At 41.7% G+C, this 17,605-nt stretch overlaps 1 protein-coding gene across 1 annotated transcript in view; it reads left to right on the top strand.

Annotated features, from left to right (window-relative positions):
* The first annotated feature begins 4,104 nt into the window (after positions 1-4,104).
* Positions 4,105-17,605, top strand: part of EPS15L1 (epidermal growth factor receptor pathway substrate 15 like 1) — a 135,220-nt gene continuing 121,719 nt past the window's right edge. The window contains exon 1 of the mRNA XM_074204388.1: positions 4,105-4,210. Coding sequence (XP_074060489.1) covers positions 4,178-4,210 — 33 coding nt within the window. The 5' untranslated portion in view covers positions 4,105-4,177. The remainder of the gene's footprint in view (positions 4,211-17,605) is intronic.

The raw sequence follows: 17,605 nt of genomic DNA, 5'->3' as shown, positions 1-17,605 counted from the left end.
GAAAAATAAAGTATAAGAGAGAGCAAAATTACATAATAAGATAGCTTTTTTTTCCCCCCTCTAAATTGAAAATAATAGTCTTTGGTCTTTGTCCAAACTCTGCAATTCTTTCTTTGGATACAGATGGTATTCTCCATTGCAGACAGCCCAAAATTGTTTCTGCTTGTTGCACTGATGGAATGAGTAAGTACATCAAGGTTGATCATTGCTCCCATGTTGTTATTAGGATGTACAGTGTTCTTCTGGTTCTGCTCATTTCACTCAGCATCATTTATGCAAATCCTTCCGGGCTTCCCTGAATTCCCATCCCTCCTGGTTTCTAATAGAACAATAGTATTCCATGACATACATATACCACAGTTTGTTAAGCCATTCCCCGTTTGAAGGACATTCACTTAATTTCCACTTCTTTGCTACCACAAACAGGGCTACTATGAATATTTTTGTACAAGTGATGTTTTTACCCTTTTTCATCATCTCTTCAGGGTATAGACCCAGTAGTGGTATTGTTGGATCAGAGTATATGCACATTTTTATTACCCTTTGGGCATAATTCTAAATTGCTCTCCAGAAAGGTTGGATGAGTTCACAGCTCCACCAATGATGTATTAGTATCTATGGCTGTTACTCTTTTTTTTTTTGTATTTTTTTTTTTTTTAGGTTTTTGCAAGGCAAATGGGGTTAAGTGGCTTGCCCAAGGCCACACAGCTAGGTAATTATTAAGTATCTGAGATCGGATTTGAACCCAGGTACTCCTGACTCCAAGGCAGGTGCTTTACCCATTTCGCCACCTAGCCGCCCCTATGGCTGTTACTCTTAATGCTACATTACAGACAGATCCTAAAGGATCTTTGAAAGGCTGGAATATGTTGAATCTAATAAGATGACATTTAATAGAGATAAAAGGAGTTGTTCTGAAAAAAGATAATAATAATAGCCAACAATTATATAGCCAGGCACTATGCTGGCTATTATTATCTCAATTTAACCTCACAACAGTCCTAGGATATGTGTTTCATTATTGTTATTTATGATGATCTTTGTCCTTCATTCTCATCTCTCCAATGACATCAGGGAGGTGATACCACGACAAACAAAGAATTGAATTTGAGTTAGGGGGTGCTGGGCTAAGTCCCCAACCTCACTTTCTCCTCCAAGAGTTATCTGGGTCCAGTGGCCAGATATGAATCAGCAATCAGGGTTAAGTGACTTGCCAAGGACACATAACTAGTAAGTAACAAAAATCTGAGACTGGATTTGAACTCAAGTTCTTCTGACTCCAGGGCTGGTTGGTTCTATCCACTGCACCCACCTAGACACCCTGGTTGGCTAGAGATTATTTTATCCATTTTATAGATAGAGCTGAGTCAAAGAGAGGTTAAGAGTTTTGCCCAAGATCACATAGCTAAGTATCTGAGACTGGATTTGAACTCCTCTTCTTGTCTTACTCTGTCCACTGTAGTATCCAGCTGTCATCTGGGAATTTTAGTGGACTTCACTCAATAAGAGTAAGCAGCCAAATGCACAAACAGAAGCTGCATTATAATAGGCCTAAATTCTAGAAAAGTGTAAGTTATGGTCCTACTGTTCTCTGTTTTGTAAATTCTGCTTCATTTGGAAGACTGTTCAATTCTGGATGCTTCAATTTAAGTGTGACATGAATGAATTAGAGTTTCCAGAGGAACTTGGTGGTATAATAGATGAGCCACTGATCTTGAAGTCAGGAGGACCTGAGTTTGAATCCTGATTTAGTCTTACCAGTCATGTGACTTGTAACAAGTAAAAACCTTTCACCTCAGTTCCATCATTTGTAAAATGAGGATAAAATGAATGGAAAGAATATAAGCACTGGCAATACAAAAAGAGGCAAAAGATTCAAAGTCTCAGGGGTGAGCCAATTGGAAATAACTATATATGAACAAAATTTTGTTGTCATTTTTCATTTCTGAGTTTTCTTGGCAGAGATTCCACAGTGATTTGCCATTTCCTTCACTGTCATTTTACAAAGAGGAAACTGAGTTCAAAGTGTTGTGACTTTCCCAAGGTCACACAGCTAATAAGTATCTGAGGCTGGATTTCAACTTGGGAAAAGTTTTCCAGGCCCAGTGCTGCACCACTATAAACAAGCCATATATAGGATAAATTGGAAATAAACCATAGGAAAAAAGGGGTCAGTTTATAAAGTAGGCAATGAGGATGGAGAACATTCCAGGCATGGGGGACAGCCAGTGAAAATGCCTGGAACTCGGGACAAGGGAGGTCTTGTTGAAGGAACAGTCAGGAAGTCAGAATACAGAGGCTATAAAGGGTAAAACTGGAAAGTGTGGTGCTAGGGAAGGAGATTCCATAGGGCTTTTTTTAAAAATTTTAAGGCAATGGGGTTAGGTGACTTGCCCAAGGTCACATAGCTAGGTAATTGTGTCTCAGTTCAAATTTGAACACAGGCCCTCCTGACTCCATTCATTGTGCCACTGAGCTACCCCCTCCTTAGGCCTTTGGCACAGGATTTTATATTTGATTGTGGAGGCCCACAGGGAGCTGTTGTGGTTTATTAACCCTGCTGGGAGGTGACTTGTGTTTCTGGAAAATCCTTCAGCTGAGTGGAGGCTGAACTGGAGGAGGAAGAGATGCAGGCTATGAACATGTAGTGCCAGCTTGAGCTGAGAAGGGGCCAGCATCAGGGTGGAGTGAGAGAAGAGCAGGCAAATAGTCCAATTTTGACAATAGATTGGAGGGGGGTGTTAAGAGGGAGGAATTTAAGGAAATTTAGGTATAAGAATTTATTAAACTACAATACATTCCAGACAGTATAGTAAACCCTGGGGAAATTTAAAAAGAAGCAAAAACACAATCTCTATACTTCAAAAGTTCTTATGCAAAATATATGCAAACTAGCATGTACAAAGCAAGCTATAAACGGGATAGGGCCGCTCCATAGCCCAAAGCATGGACCGGGAGCTCTGGAATCAGGACTTGGGTTCAAATGCGTATCCTTACTGGCTGTGTGACATTGGGCAAGACACTTCACCCTGATTGCCTGGCATCCTGGGCCATCTCCGGTCATCCTGACTCATATCTGGCCACTGGACCCGGATGGCTCAGGAGGGGAGGAGAAAGCGAGGCTGGTGACCCTCTCCCCAGGACATCACCTCCCTGGTGTCAAGGTTCATCTTCATCCTCCTCCTCATATACGGGATAAATAAGAGATGAGAGGGAAGGTTTTAGAAGAAGGTGGCCAAGGAGTTTCTGATTCTTTTAAATCCATTTTAATAGTCGTCCTTAAGTACAATCGGTTTCCTCTCAGATCCATGGAGTTTACTTATTGGATGCATTCAAGAGCCGTATTCTGATTAGTTCTCAAGAGGGTCTCAGAAGCTCGGGGCACCCAGAAAGGTTAAGCCTCCCCGGGCGGCCCAAGGCGCTGCATTGGCAGACACCGGGGCCCAGCGAAGGCCCAAGGTCACCCGGGCAGCGGATGGCAAGTGACTGGCTCAAGGTCACACAGTTACAGGTGCCGAGGCCGGTCCGACCCCCCTTTGCATGCTTTAAGGGGTGACTGAGGAGCGGCTCGGAGCCGGGGGCGGGGCGCTGCGCTCCGCCCGCCTCGCGGCCCCGCCCCCGCCCCGGCTCCGCGTCCCCGGCCGGGCCCCCCCCGCCCCACCTGCGCCCTCGGGGCGGGGCCCGGGCCGCGCCGCGTCGCGTAGCGTCAGGCCGCTCCTGCTGGCCCCGCCCCCGCCTCGCGGGCCCCGCCCCCGCCCCGGCTCCGCGTCCCCGGCCGGGCCCCCCCCCCCCCACCTGCGCTCTCGGGGCGGGGCCCGGGCCGCGCCGCGTCGCGTAGCGTCAGGCCGCTCCTGCTGGCCCCGCCCCCGCCTCGCGGGCCCCGCCCCCGCCTCCTGCGCTCCGCCTCCCCGGCCGGGCCCCCCCCCCCCGCCCCACCTGCGCCCTCGGGGCGGGGCCCGGGCCGCGCCGCGTCGCGTAGCGTCAGGCCGCTCCTGCTGGCCCCGCCCCCGCCTCCTGCGCTCCGCCTCCCCGGCCGGGCCCCCCCCGCCCCACCTGCGCTCTCGGGGCGGGGCCCGGGCCGCGCCGCGTCGCGTAGCGTCAGGCCGCGCGCTCGGAGCCCCGGCTCCTGTGGCCCCGCCCCCCGCCGTCGGTCGGTCGGTGCCGGAGCGGCGCGAAGATGGCGGCTCCCCTCGTTCCGCTCTCCCAGCAGGTACGGGAAGAGGGGCGCCGCGGGTGGGGCCCGGGGCGCGCCAGGCCCGCGCGGGGCCGGGCCGGCTGGGTGTGGGGGCTCGGGCGCGGCCCGGGCAGGGCCGGGGCGGGGAGCCCGGAGCAGGCCGGCCGCCTCCGGGGAGGCGCCGGGGACCCCGGCCCCCTCCGCCGCCAGTCCGAGGTGACAGCCCCGGCGCGGCCCGCGGAGGCGGACAGTCCCCGAGGCGCCTCCAGGCCCGGCCGGCCCGACCTGTCATCCCGGGCTCGGGGGGAGGAGGAGGAGGAAGAGGAAGCAGGAGGCGCAGAGGAGGAGGAGGAGGAGGAATGCGGCGGGGGGGGGGGGCGGCCGCCTCCGAGGCCGTGGGGGAGGGGCGGGAGCCATTCATTCCCTCCCGGCCTGGGCCCGGCCGCCGACCCTGCCCCCGCCCGGAGCCCCGGGCCGCGCCTCATTGTGACACGGAGGTGACTTGAAGGCTGCGCCCGGGGAGCTTCGAGGCTGACCTCCCAGGCCCCGGGACCCCCGGACCCCCGCACCCCCGCACCCCCGGCCTGAGCGGCGGAGGGGCTGCCGGAAGGAGGCCGCGCGCAAACTCGAGTGCTGAAGTTTGACATTGCGAGCCTGGGTGGTGGGAACAAGTGCTGCCCCGGCGCCGTGGCACGCGTGCCCGCTTGCTTCTTGGGCCCAGGTGTAGAGACGGCTTAGTACCCATATCTGGCTAGAGAGACCTACATGGGATGGAGAGCTAGATGGACGTAAGGGGAAGAACAGTGGCCTGAGACTTGGAGACCTGGTCATGCCCCTTCTGCCACCAAAGTTACCCCGTGACTGGTCAGATCATCCCCAACACCTTAGTGTTCACACCGGCTAGAAATGGAGTAAATAGAAATACTCCTCAGGGCCCCTTCCTTTTCTAACATTCACTTATCTCCAAAGTGCCTTAATTAGTCACGGTGTGGGACTGGGCACCAAACACAAACAGTCATAGGAAAAGCAATCCCTACTCCCCAGAAGGTGTAATATCAGATAGCACTGAGAGGTCTGTAGAGTCCAGGAAATAGATGAGATTAAACTTTGACATAAATGGATAATAAGACATAGTACATGTAAGGGGATAAAGTCCAAACTGCAGGTACCATCAATATGATTATTAGCTTTTAGAGGAACAGACACATTTGGAATATTTATCCCTGAATTGGTATCATTCAGGTCAGTTCCAAGCAAGGTAGTAGAGGGATGTGAAGATGAATAGGAAAAGATCCCTGTTTCCTTCCTATATAGTAGAAAAGATAAGATATGCTTAGAACTCTAATACAAAATAGAGAGCACTAAAGTGTATAAGAAATAGCTACTAAGTGCTAGAACAGTTCAGAAGAGGGAGAGAAATGATCACATTCTAAATTCAATTTTCAGAGCTGTGTTTTAAGTACCTGGGTAAAAACCTCCCTAATGTGCTTACTAAGGAAAGCTTGATGATTTCCTTTTCTTTTGGAAGACATGGGAGATTTAAGACTGACTAGAGCATTTTAACACTCAAGTTTGAGCATTTGATCATAATTTATTTGTCAAATGAAGGTTCTGGGGAGGTGGTTGGGCCCAAGTCTCTGATATCTGCCAGTTTTTCATCCATGATTTTTTTAATTCTGATCTAGAAGGCCAATTTTTCTTTCTTATTTTTGTAGATACTATGCCTATCTATGATACAGGGTTATAAGAGAGTAAGGCAAAACACTTAAAACACAGAATAAAACAGTTTTTTTTTCTTTTATTAAAGATTTTATTTGAGTTTTACAATTCCCCCCCCCTCTTACTTCCATCCCCCCACCCCCCACAGAAAGCAATCTGTCAGTCTTCACTTTGTTTCCATGTTGTACATTGATCCAAATTGAGTGAAAACACAGAGTTGTTAAGGGCCCCCACTACCTATTTGCATTAATATCTTTTATTATAATATCTCCAGCAAAAAGTTGTCAAGCCTCTGTCTAACAACAGGATGGGGAAGTCCTTGCCTTGAAAGGCAGCATTTCCGTTGTTTTAGACAAATTCTTAGGAAATTCTTTTTTTTTTTTATTGAAGGGAAGTCTTTAAGAAACTTCTTGTATAGTTGAAAGGGTTAGGCATGCATATAAGTAATGATAACATGGATAGATGAAAAAATAGTAAGTGATTACTATATGACAAACATTGTTTATGTATTAAGGCAGTATTCTGAGAGCTAATGTTAGGCTTGACCTAGACCTTGAAGAGTAGCTTAGGTTTTTTTAAGGCTGAGGTAGGTGCAGCCTCAGTCCAAGTAAAGGTACAGAGATGGGAAAACATTGAGTAGATAAATTTAAAGTGGGTAGGGAAAATTGAGGCATGTAGGAGAGATGTGGAGATAAAGAAACTTGACCGTCTCTATTCCCCCCCCAAATAATTGCCCATTTCCTCTTTTCTCTTACATTATCCTATGTTTTAATTCTTGTCAAAACCCTTTTCTACTGAATTTGGGATTTTTTTTTTACCTGTAACCTTCTTTTACTCTGAAAATAAATGGGGATCAATAAATCAACAAGTCATTAAGTATTCTGTGCCAAGCACCAGGGTTGGATACAAAGCAGATGATCCTGAATACTTTAAAAGTTACTTTTTGGTTCAGATCTAGGCATTTGCATGCCACCTTTCCTTTCCCTAAAATAATTTTTAACTGTTAATCTCTTTAAGGAATGCTTGTTGGAATGAAGTTTTGTCTTCTTGCTTGAGCACTGGTCTGGCCAAGAAGTAAAGGAGATCTTTATCTTAGAATCAGATTTGCCTTTGTGAATCTTAAGACATATCACTTAATAACCATCCTTAACATTTATTCCTTTGCTGTTTCACAGGACATGAAAGATTAGTGAATATGGTATGACACTTTGAGATCTTTAGAAAAAAAGATGTTACTGGAATAAATGCTTGATATTAATCAGCCCACACTTTTAAGAAAAGATCAGAAAGACAATAGAGATCTTAGGGATAAAGGAAAAAAATAGATTAATTTCACTACAACTACCAACAAATATTTCAATACTGAGGTGTCACATTCTTAGATTTCTTGAAACCTGAGCCTCATGACCATTTCTTAGCCAAAATGATCCTATAATTATGTACCTCACTTACTGATAACATAACCTGAGCTTTTGATACTTAGGATATTTTTTTCTATTTTATCTTGGTTAAACTTTAAAATTACTTTTTTGCATCTTGTCCTTAATGTTAGTCAGCAAGCAAGATAAGGGAAGTAGAGCTTCTGACTCTAGATGAAATGGTAGTATTGATTTCATTTTTGGTTTACAGATTTTAAGATGCCTCAAATTGTGTCACCTTGCCATTCTCAGAGAGAGGCATCTCTTTGTCACCACTGTGAAAGCCATCCATGCCAGTTCCTCATGTCACGACATCTTAATTTTATAATGACCGAAGCAATTTGTAATGTTTTTGTCAGTTTGGCAAACTTGGATCAAATTCTTTATTGGTATGAATTCCTTCAACTCTTCTATGCTTAGGTCCTAAATCAGTTTTGAGTTACTCTTTGAGTGTACACAGCATAATGATTGATGCTTTGTAGAACAGTGACATTACCTGACTATTAAAGACCTTAAAATCTAATGGGTTAGGTAGCATATGTTCATTTTTAATGGTGCTGGTTTTAAAATGTATTTTAAAATTACTTATTTTTATTGCATCATGAAGGAAGGGAGAATGAGAATACTAATCATTGATTGTGGGATTGCTGCATTATCTTCAATCAGCTGATCACCTTCACTTACTGAAAAAAAATATTAAGTGCCTTCTATGTAGCAGGCACTCTGCTGGATGTTTGAGGACCCAAAGACAAAAGCAAAAGGCCCCTACCCTCAGGAGTTTACATTCTAATCAGGTAACAGCCTGTACATGCAGCATTATGTACATACTAAAAAAACTGGTTCTGGCTTCTTGAAGGACCAGGAAAGGCTTTCTACAGAAAGCTAATTCTTGAACCAAGGATTCCAAGAAGCAGAGGAAAGATGGGAGAAGTACATACCTTCTCCTAGGGACTGCTAGTGCAGCTAGTGCTCCTGTGTGATATAGCTGGCAAGGTGAGAAGAGGTCAGATGTGAAAAACTTGAAATGACAAACTGGAGCTTATATATGCTTCTAGAGGAGCCACTAGAATTTAATGAAGTAGTGGTGGGATGACCTAGTCAGACTCGTACTTTAGGAAGACCACTTAGGCAGCTGTGTGGAATATAGTTTGGAGTGGGGAGATATTGATATTTGTCCTTCATTATCGAAGAAGATCATAGCGTCAGGGAAGTGATTCTATAAAAGCATGTGAATTGGATTTGAGTGTGTGTGTGTGTATGTATGTGTGTATGTATGTATGTATGTATGGGGGGGTTACTGTGCTGAGTCACCTGCCTCACTTTCTCCTCCAGAGTTATCTGGGTCCAGTGGTCAGATATGAATAAGGTTGCCTAGAGATAGCCCTGGATGGGAGGCAGTCCAGGTTAAAAGACTTGCCCAAAGTCACACAGTTATTAAGTGCCTGAGGCCAAATTTGAACTCTTGTCCTCCTGACTTCGGGGCCCCAGCTCTACTTACTGCACCATCTAGCAGATGTTTCCCAGGGGACTACTAGATTGGACTGGGAGACCAATTAGGTGTGAGAAGGATCTGAGTAAAAGTGATCTGTGAGCTGAGAGAAGGATATGAATGTGAGAGATCTGGGTGTGAATTTAGAATGAAGGGAAGAATATAGTTTGAAAATAGAAATTGTGAGGCAGTTCCAAGTATTTACCATCATAATAAAACAGATTTTGAGAAGATTTTTGCTAAGAAACAGAGTGGGATAGTGGAAACAGCATTGTAGTTGGAAACCTCCATTGTTTTCTGACTCCAACACAGTGATTATATGACCCTGAGCACATCATCTAACTACTCTAAGCTTCATTTTCCTTGGACTGAGGAATGTGGATCATATCTCTTCTGTTTCTTGAAAATGAATCAGTCCTTTGCAGAGGGAAGGGGAAAAATGAAATCAATTCATATGCATATAGCTAGGAGTATTTAAAAATATTGCTTTTTTGCACTATGTGCAATAATGGCCTTCTAATTGAATTCTTTGTTTCCAATTTCTCCCCCTCTAAGCCATCCTCCAGTAGCTTCCAAATTATACTCCTGAGTGATAGTCCTGACCATGGCACTCTTTGGTCAAGAAGCTTTACTGCTTCCCAGTGCCTGTAGGATAAAAGATGAAGCCTTCAGTTTGGCATGTAAAGCCTTTATCTGACTACAGTCTGGTCACACACTCCAAGCTCCAGTCAGACTAGCCTCCTTGTTGCTCCCCATACATGCCATTTCATCTCCTGGCTTCAGGCCTTTGCCTTTTAAAGCCTCACGTCCCATTAACTTGTAAAATTTGAAGAAACCTTTTCCGATTCCCCAGATTGTTAGTCCCTCACCAATAGCAAATGACTGTGCATTTATTTTGTTTCTTTTCTGTTCATCTATGTATACAAATTGTATTTCCTCTCATCCTTCTCCCCCTTTAGAATTTAAGGTCCTTAACAAGCAAAATATTTTGTTATTTGTATTCCTAGTGCCTAAACAATGGGGCCCAGAATAAGCACTTAAACGATTGTTACAGAAGCTGGAATGCCTTTTTTGTTGTTGTAGCTAGAAGAGGTGTGAGAGTCTGGCTGGACAAGGAAAGATTCCCAGGATCATTAAGCTCTAAATAAACACCTATTGACTTCAGGTTAACTAGAAAGGACAAGTTTGGCAATAGATTGAATATGGGAAGTTAGTTTGAGGAAAGAGTTAAGAATGACATTGAATTGTGATCCTGAATGACTGGGAGTCTCTTAGTGCCCTGGATAGTAATAGAATGATTTGTTAATGGGGAATTTTTGGGGGGGGGGCTGGGGGAGAAATGAGGTTTTTGTTTTGGATATATTGAGTTTGGGGTGCTTATAAGACAGCTGATGTGAGATGATCAAAAGGTAGGTGTAGGACTGAAACTGGCAAGAATCATGCCTAGACCTGATAATTGTGAGATAGGACAGGATATTCCAAAAGTCTTAGTGCAGATTTGTTGTTGTTGTTTGTCCTTTGTTCTTGAAGACCATGACAGTAAGGGAGGTGATGCCTTGATGTGCAAGTGAGTTGAATTTAAGTGAAGGAATGCTGTATTAAATCACCAGTCTTACTTTCTCCTCCAGAGCCCTCTGAGTCCAGTGGCCAGATTTGAATCAGAATGATTGGGAATGGCCCTGGATGTAGTGGGAGGCCTTGGCTTTTTAAAGCTAGGTCTTTCTCAGGTCACAGTTTATGCCCATTCAGTCATTAAGTGTAGATAAGAGAGACATGAGGTAAAAGAGGCCAAGAATAATCCTTTCAAATAAAGAAGGAAGAAAAATTGTTGGAAAGATAAGATCCTCAGGGTATCTCAGTGACTGAGGTAGGTGAGAAAGAAAAGGAGCAAGGAGCCTCTTTTTTTGCAGATTTAAGCTAACAGTGCTACATACCAACAAACATTTGAATGGTTATTCAAAATTTTAAAATAGTGATGTTATTAAAATTCAATATAACTAGTCTTGTGTAATTTATCAGTTGCTCCAGTTGATTTTCAGACCATGTAAAAACTTTCTTCAACTGTTACTTAATGACTGAAATCCTAGCTTTATGATCATCCAAAGAATGTTTTGACAATTTTGGTATGATTTCACAAGAAAATGGTTGATCCAGTGTGAGATAGTGTCCTCCAGAATCTTGAAAATCTGCATGACAAGATTCCATGTCTTGTTAAAATTAAAATTTATTATTTGGAGTATAAAAAAACTTAATTAAAATTTTATTTTTTTAAAGTAAGTTTGTAGTATTTATGCTTCTGAAGTTAAAGGTTAAAATTACACTAAGACTTTTGGGACACTGTAGAGACAGAAAAGAGAAAATAAGGGTCTATCCTGGACAGTGCCTTGAGAATTGTCCATGAATAGTGGGCATGATCAGCATAATCTGCAAAAGAGATAAAGGAGTAGTCAGAAAGGTAGAAAGGGAAATGAGAAGAGAGCAGTGTCACAGAAACCTGTAGAAGAGGCAATATCTATGTGGAAGAATGTGATTAACACTTCAGAGAAGTCAAGAAGGGTGAGACTTGAAAAAGCCATTAGATTTGCTGATTGCATCATCATTGATGACTTTGGAGAGGCATTTCATTTGAATGATGAGGTCAGAAACTGAATTTCAGAGACTTTAGAAGAGAGTGAGAAAGAAGTGGTGAAGGCATCCATATGGAATACTTTCTCAAGGAAAGGGAAGGGGAAGTATGGATGATCACTTACATGATCACTTACTCAGATGACACTTTCGACACCTGTGATCTCAGTGCCAGGCATGCTTTCCTGTCCATGTTTGGCCAGAAATTCTCTGTAAAGGACATTCAGCATACTAGAAGGGTGCTTCATTTCCCTTTTTACTTTAAAGTAATGCAAATAATATATTAAACCTAAATATGTTTAAAATTTTATGCTGAAATGGGTTTTCCTGGTTACTTCCATATAATTGAGGTAACTGAAATCATGAATCAGAACATCAGCTAATCTTGGGATAATTGCTGTGCTAGTCCTTTACCAGGTGCTGCCAAGTCCGTATCAGAAAGGTACAAAATATACAGACCCGTTCTTTCCCAATTTTTCTTACTTGTGATGCCTATTTTTTGTTAATTCTTTCCTAATTATCCTCTCTATAGCTTGTTTGTACATAAGTGTTTGCTGTTCTCTTCCTTATTAGACTCTCAGATAGTCATCACCAACATAGGACAGACGATGCTTTGCACCTAGCAAGCACTTAATAATTGTTTATTGACTGCCCTTGGAGGAAAAATGACTAACCTGCCTTAATTAGAGAGGAAAAGAAGATGGGCTAATTAAGAACTCAGTTTTGTGGTGAAGACAAGTGTTGTTTAAGTTCAGAGGAGAGAACAAGGAGTATGAATCTATATGGTTCAGAAGGCTTCAATAGAGGAGCTTGGGTTTTAAGTCTTTTGGTTTTTTTGTTTTTGTTTTTTTGGCCTTTCTGTGATACACTAGCACTTATTATATAGTAAGTGTCAGCCAAGTGATATAGAAGAAAAGAGCCTAGACCTGGAGTCAAGAAGACTTGAGTTCAAATCCAGTGTCAGACATTTACTACTGTGTCATCCTGGGCAAATCACTTTACCTTGGTCTGCTTCAGTTTCTTCTTTGTAAAATGAGGATAATAGCTAGCCCTTACCTCCCAGATTTGTTGGATCAATTGATTGTCTGGTAGATAGTAAGTGTTTTATAAATGGAAGGTTTTTTTTATGGAAGGATTTAATAAATGTTTGCTTGTTTTCTTGACTGTGGAGAGATGATGGATTGAATTTGGTCAAATAGAGGGGAGATAAAAGACCATTCCAGGTATGAGAGAATAAGAATGACCTGGACCATCCATTCCTATACAGTGAATGGGTTTTAAGAAATAGTGGGAAATAAGGTTGAATAGTTGGTTAGGGAAAGTAGAGTTTGGAATTTATTGAGTAAGTGAATATTAAGGAATTGTAAATTCTTGACCAAAGAGATCGAATGTCAAAAGCAATGTTTAATGGACTTATATATACATACATACATACATACATAATATGAGGTATCCAGCTTTATCCAGCTCTCTACATTGCCTCCAAGTTGGGTGTATTTTAGGCTGGGAGAGCATCATAAGCAAAGCAGTAGAGGGAGGAGTTGTGTATGTGTGTAGTGTGTGTGTGTGTGTGTGTGTGTGTGTGTGTGAGAGAGAGAGAGTGTGAGAGAGAGAGAGAGAGAGAGAGAGAGAGAGTCTTTGAGGCCCCATTAGGAGGATAGGGTTTGTGTTGCATTGGAGTGTGAATAAGGCACTGACTGAAAGATTCCTTAGTCCAACCCTTCCTTTACATAGAGGAAGCTGACCCATGGAAGTGAAGTGACTTAAGGACAGTCAGACAGAGTTAAATTGCAGGGCTAAGATTTAAGTCAAGATGTGATATCAAAATTTCCACTACAAACACAGGAGTAGGGTCAAATAAAATGAGCATTTTTTTACCATGTGAAAAGGACTCAAATTTGTATAGCACAATAGTATCTCAACTCTTTAAAATATATACATACATACATACATACATATATATATATATAGTTTAACATCCATTTTTTTAAAATTTTGAGTTCCCACTTCTTTTAGTCCCTCCCCCATTTAGAAGGCAAGAAATATGATATCAGTTATATATGTGAAGTCATACAAAACATTTTTCCATATTAGCCATGTTACCAAAAAAAAGCAAGAAAATTAAGTGAAAAAAATGCTTCTGTCTGCACTCTGAGTTAATCAGTTCTCTCTTTGGATATAGATAGCATTTTTCTTCTTGAGTCCATTGGAGTTATCTTGGATCATTGTATTGGTTAAAGTACTATAAATCTTTGACAACTTATCATTATTACAATATTACTGTTCTATGTACTATGATCTACTGGTTCTAGTCACTTCACTTTTCATCAGTTCATATAAGTCTTTCCAGGTTTTTTTTCTGAAAGCATCCCCATCATCATCATTTCTTATAGTATTCCATCTCAATCATATATTACAGCTTATTCAGACATTTCCCAATTGATGGAAATCCCCTCAATGTCCAATTCTTTGCTATCACCAAAAACTACTATAAATATACTTTTGTACATGTTGCTCGTTTTCCTTTTTCTTTGATTTCTTTGGGATACAGACCTAGTAGTGGTATTGCTGAGTCAAAGGATATCCACAATTTTATAGCTCTTTAGGCAAAGTTCAGACTCTCAGAACCTCAAATTTTGAAACATTATTAGACTATTTGGTCAGTGGTAAAAGCCAAGTTGTTCTAATACTACTAAAATGATAGTAAGAACTGAGATGACATTGGCCCTAGGACCCTATCTTTTCTTCTTTATCATTTTTTTGTTTACCTCATCCCTTCTACTCCTCTTCTGAGGGCTAAATTGAAGAGGCTGGACTGGGGAGACTGGAAAAGATTGGGAAACCGAAGCAGGCAAAGTAAAAGTTTCTATAGTAAGACATGAACAATGAGAAAGAGCTTTTATTATGTTTTTTTTTGTAACTATGTTCATATCCTATAGATATTTATTTTAAGATAAGCAAAGTCCTAAAACCTCTTGTGGATTTGGTTATACAGAGGGATTACTATTGGAACTTTCTAACAATGATATTAGTGTTCATTATAGAAGGCTTATGTTAAGCTAAATAGTGATTACTTGGTAAGTATGGTCTTGACACAAATATCCCATAGGTTGTGGGATATTTAGACAAGTCATTTGTGGATTATGAGAATTTTGGCTTTATCATTTGGCACCATGACAAGCGATTGTAGGTGCTAAATAAGTAATTGTAGAATGTAAAGGCTGTGATACGGCCTGAGTGATTATCAGTCGTTTTCCTCCAGAGCACAAGTTCTAGGGGGCTCAGAGTAACAGTGAATACTCCATTCCCCTACACTACCTCCTAGACACTGACACCCACCAATTAGTTGTTTTTTTTTTTTTTCAGGTTTTTGGCAAGGCAAATGGGGTTAAGTGGCTTGCCCAAGGCCACACAGCTAGGTAATTATTAAGTGTCTGAAACTGGATTTGAACCCAGGTACTCCTGACTCCAAGGCCGGTGCTTTATCCACTATGCCACCTAGCCGCCCCTCACCAATTAGTTTTCAACCTTGATTAACACTAGACAAATACTGACATTCTTACTCCTTGGCTCAATTTTTATCACAGAGCTTTTACAACTCTATAACTTGTTACAATTAATTAGATCCTCTTTTATTACTTATATTTTCTCTCTTTTTGGGAAACTTTCTCCTCTTAAAGAATTAGTTTTAGAAGTCAGAGGGACTTCATTAGACTCTAGTTCAATCCAGAATTGAAACATCACTCTTAACCTATTCACCAAGTGATCACTGGATACTCACTGCCTGCTAAGAGGTAGCCCATTTCATTTTTTGGAGAGTTCTGATTGTCAAGGTGTGTTCTCAGCATCTACCTTAAATTTGCATTTTTGCAACTCTGGCTCATCTTATTAAGTAACAATTTTAAAATTATCTCTTTGTATTTGTATAGGATACCTCTGATGGTAGTTCATGTGTAATGAACATAAAATAGATTATTATTAATTTCTTTTGCCACCAAGATCCCAGATTCTGCAGGTGTACCAAACTTATATAATCCATAACTTCTTATACACTGTTTATAATTTTTTTTGACCCATGTATTATTTTATCTGTACAGAATTACTGGTGAGAAAACTCTTTCTCTTTAAACTAATTAAAAAATTTTTTTTGGCATGGCTGTGAGGTTAAATGACTTGCCCAAGGTCACATAGCTAAGTAATTATTAAGTGTCTGAGGCCAGATTTTGAACTTGCATCTTCCTGACTCCAGGGCTTCCTGACTCCACTCTGCCATCTAGTTGCCCCTAATTTTTTTTTTTTTTAGTAAAAAATCTTTCTTCTCTTCCCTTCTACCACCAATGGAAAAACAAGAGAAAGAAAAACCTGTGTTATAAACATGAATTCAAATGAAACAAATTTTTGTCTTTTCCATATCCAAAAGAATACATATATACATATATGTATAAATGGTATATACATAGTATATAATTTTTATATAGATATGTGTACACACATATGTATTTATATATTTTTATATATGAATGATATATATGGGGTGGTATGGGACCTGGAGTCCAGCTTTAGACCCTAGTTGTGTGACTCTGGGCAAGTCATTTTGCTGTTTGTCTTAATTTCCTCATCTGTAAAATGAGCTGGAGAAGGAAAAGGCAAAAAACTCTAGTATCTTTGCCAAGAAAATTTCAAATGGGGTCACAAAGGATCAAATAGAGCTGAACAGCAATAACAACAAATGATAGATGTCCATATTGTCTTGTGCATTTTAAGTCTTTCATCTCTGGAGGTAGGCAGCATATTTCAACAGTATTTCTCTGTCATTGTAGTTGGTTATTATGCCAATTAGAGTTCTTAAGTCTTTCAAAGTTGTCTTTACAATATTGTTATCATTTTATAAGCTGTTCACTTAGAATCAGTTCACACAAGTCTTCCTTTGTTTCCCCAGAACCTTTCTATTGATCATTTCTTTTTTTTTTTAGGTTTTTTTTTGCAAGGCAACGGGTTTAAGTGGCTTGCCCAAGGCCACACAGCTAGGTAATTATTAAGTGTCTGAAGGCCGGATTTGAACTCAGGTACTCCTGACTCCAAGGCCAGTGCTCTATCCACTGTGCCACTTAGCTGCCCCCAAAATTTGTGAGGATAAAGACTAGGCATATTCTGATAGCACTTTATTTTTTTATTTTTTTATTTTTTTTAGTTTTTGCAAGGCAAATGGGGTTAAGTGGCTTGCCCAAGGCCACACAGTGAGGTAATTATTAAGTGTCTGAGGCTAGATTTGAACTCAGGTACTCCTGACTCCAGGGCTGGTGCTCTATGCACTGCGCCACCTAGCCGCCCCCTTGATCATTTCTTATAGAGTAATTCTATCATATTTACATACCATAACTTTTTCATGCATTGTCCATTTGATGGGTTCCCCCTCAGATTCTCATTCTTTGCCACCTCAGAAAAGAGCTATAAATATTTCTGTACATCCTTAGTTTGTGTTTGTTTTGCTTAAGATTCATCTCTCCCTTAACTTCTTGTTAGTCCTTCTTTCTAGAAGAGGATCTTGATGTTAGGAAGGTAATGGCAAGACTTGCAAGTAAATTGGATTTAAGTAAGGAGGACTGTGCAAAGTCACCAGTCTCAATCTCTCCTCCTGAGCTATCTAGGTCCAGTGGCAAGCTATAGATCAGGAGGACTAGAGATGACCCTAGATGCAGTGGGAGACCTTGGCCTTTTTAAGTTAAGCTCTTTCTCAGGTTTCAGTTTGACTGAACTAATGTCCATTCTGTTATTAAGACTAGAAAAGAAATGAGGCAAAGAATGGCCTTTTTAACCTAGTCAAAAAACATCAATCTAGAGAGGGAAGAAGGGTTCCTGACCAACACAGAAACAACTGCTATTGACAGTCACAGCCTTCTGACCCCCCAAAATGATCAAGTAAGACTTGGGCTGGGACCTATTGTTGGCCAATCTATGAGGGCCAGAGTGATTTGGGTTTTAAGGCATGGTCCTTAAGAGAGAAATCTAGCTGGTCAACCCCAAGATATCTTTCGAGTTTTCATTGATCAAAATGTACATTTCTTTGGGAAGAGTACCTGCAGGTAAGAGTAGGATACCCTTTGTGGACAGAAGGAAAAAAAGGAAGGAAGGAAGGAAGCAAGTAAGCAGGCAAGCTAGCTGTATTGCCCAGCTGCATCT

Source organism: Macrotis lagotis, chromosome X, assembly GCF_037893015.1.
Source record: "Macrotis lagotis isolate mMagLag1 chromosome X, bilby.v1.9.chrom.fasta, whole genome shotgun sequence".
Classification (NCBI taxonomy): Eukaryota; Metazoa; Chordata; class Mammalia; order Peramelemorphia; family Peramelidae; genus Macrotis; species Macrotis lagotis.
The sequence above is the reverse complement of the archived record's forward strand: the minus strand, read 5'-3'. Positions and strand labels throughout refer to the sequence as shown.